This window comes from Acanthisitta chloris, unplaced genomic scaffold (assembly GCF_000695815.1).
Source record: "Acanthisitta chloris isolate BGI_N310 unplaced genomic scaffold, ASM69581v1 Scaffold44503, whole genome shotgun sequence".
Classification (NCBI taxonomy): domain Eukaryota; kingdom Metazoa; phylum Chordata; class Aves; order Passeriformes; family Acanthisittidae; genus Acanthisitta; species Acanthisitta chloris.
The window spans coordinates 1-4,752 of NW_008667353.1; the positions used below are offsets into that span (position 1 = coordinate 1).

At 40.5% G+C, this 4,752-nt stretch overlaps 1 protein-coding gene across 1 annotated transcript; it reads left to right on the plus strand.

Moving 5' to 3' along the window:
• Nucleotides 1-308: 308 nt before the first annotated feature.
• LOC103800090 (collagen alpha-1(III) chain-like) lies at nucleotides 309-3,893 on the plus strand (the record flags this gene model as incomplete). The annotated part of the gene is made up of 4 exons (XM_009072453.1): nucleotides 309-579; nucleotides 1,045-1,232; nucleotides 1,395-1,637; nucleotides 2,704-3,893. Coding segments are annotated over 4 exons (849 nt in total), but the record flags the coding sequence as incomplete, so codon positions are not given.
• Nucleotides 3,894-4,752: the final 859 nt, after the last annotated feature.

Consider the following 4,752-nt stretch of genomic DNA (forward strand, 5'->3'; position numbering starts at 1 on the left):
AATCACTGTCACTACAGCCAAGAAGTGACCATTCTCTGGATTTTGGTGGAAAGGTTCCTTCTCCTCCTCAAAGCCCAGACCAAAGGACAGTCACTGCTTGACAACATCAGGGGAAAAAATCCAATCCAATTTTATGAAAATAAAGGCCTGGAAAGTCTAACAGATGTTTGTACAGCTGTTTAATTTGCAAATAAGTAAATTAGATGTTTATGTGAGAATTCCCATTTTTTTTAAGATTAAGGCCCACACAGACTTTTAAGTTTTAACTTGTGAACTCTACTCAGAACTGTGTTCACTCTATTTTTCAGGGTCCACCAGGCCAGCCTGGTCTTCCTGGTCCTTCTGGTCCTCCTGGTCCATGTTGTGCTGGTGCTCCTGATGGTCAGAAAGGTCCATCTGGCTTTGGGTATGAATATCGAGATGAGCCAAAAGAAAATGATATCAACCTGGGTGACATCATCTCTTCAATGAAATCAATTAACAACCAGATTGAAAATATCATTAGTCCTGATGGGTCACGGAAGAATCCAGCTCGTAATTGCAGGGATCTGAAATTCTGCCATCCCGAGCTTAAGAGTGGTATGTTTTACTTTCACCAGTGGTAGCAGATCTTGGGGATTGGGTTTTATTAACCTAAGTATTTGAATGCTATAAAAATTTGATTTACTTTTTTAATAAATGTCATGATGAAAGATGATAAACATAATTTTAACGTTTAATTAACTATGCATTTGCACAGTATATGCACTGACTTCAGCTCTACTCCCTATGTCCTTCTAAGTGATCATGTGTTTAATTAATTTCCAGGCAAAAACCCATGACAAGTGTAAATTCTATATTTATTTCAAGTGTCAGTCCCATTACAGTATTCACATGAATTCAGTATATTTTTATATCACCTTCTTTTCTGTGGCATCTCTTCTGTCAAACCTAATATGCTTCCTATTTGGCTCAGTAATCCGGCATAGAAATAAGCTTTGTCATCCTGCAGTCAGATTCTTCTCCAAATATGTAAAGCCTCTTAACATTTTTCTTTATCTCTAGGAGAGTACTGGGTTGATCCTAACCAAGGTTGCAAGATGGATGCTATTAAAGTATACTGCAATATGGAAACTGGTGAAACATGCCTCAATGCTAACCCCAGGACTGTGCCAAGGAAAAACTGGTGGACCAGTGCAAACAGTGGAAAGAAACACGTTTGGTTTGGAGAATCTATGAATGGAGGCTTCCAGGTAAGGAATAACCACAGTTAACAGCCCAAACTGTACATCACAACATACTAAAAAATAATCCTGCAATTAAAGTAAGTTCAGCATTTAGTGGGTGTAATAATCGTGATGTGGACTGTCCCTAGAGGAGATTAAATACAGTTGTGTATGTGTGGTACTCTGCAGTTCAGCTATGGAGATCCTGACCTTCCAGAGGATGTTTCAGAAGTCCAGCTGGCCTTCCTCCGCATCCTCTCCAGCCGTGCCTCCCAGAACATCACCTACCACTGCAAGAACAGCATTGCCTACATGGATCAAGCCAGTGGAAATGTTAAAAAAGCCCTGAAACTGATGAGCTCTACAGAAAGTGAGATCAAGGCTGAAGGAAATAGCAAATTCACATATGCTGTTCTGGAAGATGGCTGTACTGTAAGTAGTTACAAATTTAGTACAGTAGTTTAATAAACAATTCCCTCTAGAGGATTAGACTCATGATCAAGGAAAAGAGAGCTTTGCTTGGCCTGGGCAAGCAAAGGACACAGCTGTACCTAATAAGGGAAACTTAGATTCTGTATACCAGAAGTGTCACTCCTGTAGCAACTGTAGGAAGTGAGGTGCACTTCCATTTCAATCTGTGCTTTACAGGTACCTCCTTGCTTTAAAGTCAACATCAGGGAAGTCACACTGACCAAGTTCTGATCGATCCCATGTCAACTCTAAAACTAAGAGTGGAAGGAATCATGTTAGCCACACCAACAAATCAAGGCTAGCAGATTGAAGCCACGGGCTATGACTATGAAACGGGGCAAACACAGTCCTTTTGTAGATCCAGCACTGCGTCCATGTGCCTTGCTCACTGCAGAAAGTAGTGGAAAGGAGCAGTAACACCCATGAGCATGTTGGTCGATCAACACCTGCAGCCTTTTCACTAGTTCATGCAAAACACTTCACACTGCCCACAATTTCTCCCTCCTGGTATTTAAAGTCCCAAAACACTGACCTATATGTGAAATTTGCCCTTTAAGGATACATGAACATGTCTGCTTTGCAGCCACTTTGTGGCCATTTCTTTAACACCAACATGAAAATCTACCTCACTACTGATGTCACTCTTCCCGGAGGCCAAAATCTCTTTCCAGACAGAGTAGCCATTGATACCATCTCCCAGCATGCAGAGCACATTTCAGTCCTAAGTCAGGATCCTGCACCACTCCAGAGCACTCTGCTGTCCATCAGGGATCCCATCCCTTCTGAGCCACAAGGCCTACAGCCCCATCAGAGCTCACACTAAAGGTCCAGAAATGAGGAACGTCTATCTACGTGTTCATTTCCACAGAGACTGCGACCAATTTTCATAGGGCTGAGAGAGTTCATTAGTACAATAGAACACAAATAGAATACAAACGGAAAGTCTGAAATCCAGTAACCTGTGGGCTGAATTCCACAGAGCCCGAAGCTCATTTTTCTAACATTTCTTTTCTTTTTACCTTCACAGGAACACACGGGTGAATGGGGCAAAACAGTCTTTGAATACAGGACACGCAAGGCAATGAGGTTGCCTGTGGTTGACATTGCACCTATAGATATTGGTGGTCCTGATCAGGAATTTGGCGTGGACATTGGCCCAGTCTGCTTCTTATAAACCAAAATTCTGCTCTTTCTGAAACCCAAGCAAACAGATTCACACTCCAACTGTGCTCCTTTGTTTTAGCCTTGTCAGCTAGTACAGGTGACCATCTGTATCCCAGTTATTTATTAACAAAATTTCTGGGGGAAAAATTAATTTGATACAAAGGGTTGTTGGTTGTTTTTTTTTTTGCTATTACACAAAATACAGTAAAAATGCTTTTTTTTTTTTTGCTCTTTTTTTTTTTTACCAAATTCCATCTTTTAAATATGTCTCCGTGGTGCTATAATACAACACTTCAACACTTAATAAAACAATACTGTGTACTATTAGTTGAATGTTAGCCAATTTACAAAGCACTGATTGCTCCCAGTACCAAAGTTTACCCTTCTTTCTAAGATGCAGTCCATAAAGCTAGAAAGACCTCCCTGTTTCAACTACCTCAACATGGACAGAAACTGGGATGTGTCTGATGAGTCAATCCAAAAAATCTGTCAAATCAAGCAAAATGCATTGGACCCAGTGGTCAATTCCATGGAATCATTTGGTACAAAATTGTCCATTTCTGTACCGATTAGCTGTGAAAGGTACAGTGTATTTTCAGAGTTTAATACCTTAATGTCAGTAGCCACCATGTTTTACTTGTTGGATTGTATTCTGCTGTCAAAGGTGCTTCTCTACTTTCCTGTCATTGCTGGTCAAGACCACTAAAATTAGGGAAGTGTAAAAGAATAATATGATGGTGCTAATGTATTTTTCAGTCCTAAGTCTGCAAGTCAGGGTTATTGACTTGCTTAACAAACCAAAAAGGTAAAGGATTTAAAGCAGTTGTAAATGTCTCCTGTCAAAGATTGTCATTGGCATGTCATAGTTGAGAACTTTCTCCCTTCACTCTGTAAAAGTCAATAAAGATGAGAAATTGTGAATTTCTTCCGTCACGTTAACACATTTATAGTGTTGAAGGTTAACCATCTTTGTAAGCTTTTATATGGTTGTTGGTCTATTCCTTACAGAGACACATAATAAAATATCTTAATAAAACTCCTTGTTTCATAAAACTGACTTTTTCTTATTTATTTTTCTATTTGTATTTCAAACTAGTTAACAAGGCAGGACACAACTCTAGTACCACTTGAACTGATTTTTCAAAGCTATTTTTTTTTTAAGAAACCCTGGTAATCTGAAGGGATGCAGTTTGTGGGATACTACTGAAAATATTCTTTCTTACCTTTTTCCACTTCTCTCCAACCAGTGGTTCATCTTTGCAAGCATGATGAGCTTCTCTGACTATCAGTCTGTATTTAGGTCTGTCAGCAAGACCCAAAACAGGGCCCGGGCAGCTAGGCAGGTCAGTTTGGAGGAAATGGAAGGGCTTAACCTTACCTGCCCCCAAAAAAGCTTCCTCAGTCTAAATAAACAGGCAATGATAGGCTAACAAACAGCCTTTCAAATGACAGCTGAAATAAATGGCTTTAGGGACCCACAGGGTAGCCCAGAGGCACCAGCAGTTTGACAAGTTGACACTTTAGACATCTCGCTATTTGTTACGGCCATCGGAGCTGCACAACTAAGATCTTAGCAAAAGTTTAAGGTAAAGCAATTAGCATAGTAGTTTGGCAGTGCCTAAGCTTGAGACAAGAAGGAGGAAATAAGCCACACAAAGGCACCCAGGAAACCTCTCCCAGAGGCAGATGCTGATAGCTGCTACTCAGTCTGTCCTATGGAGGAAGGCACAGGGCCTGCCCCCACACCATTACCTCACAGCCATGCATTGCTCCTCAGCCTAGGCTCATTAAGGACCCTCCACAACAAAGTCAGACAACAAAAACTAGGGATTTAAAAAAAAAACCCCTCAGCTTCTTAAAGGTTCTAATATACAATTACAGATTATGCATCCTCTGACAATTCTTTCCATTG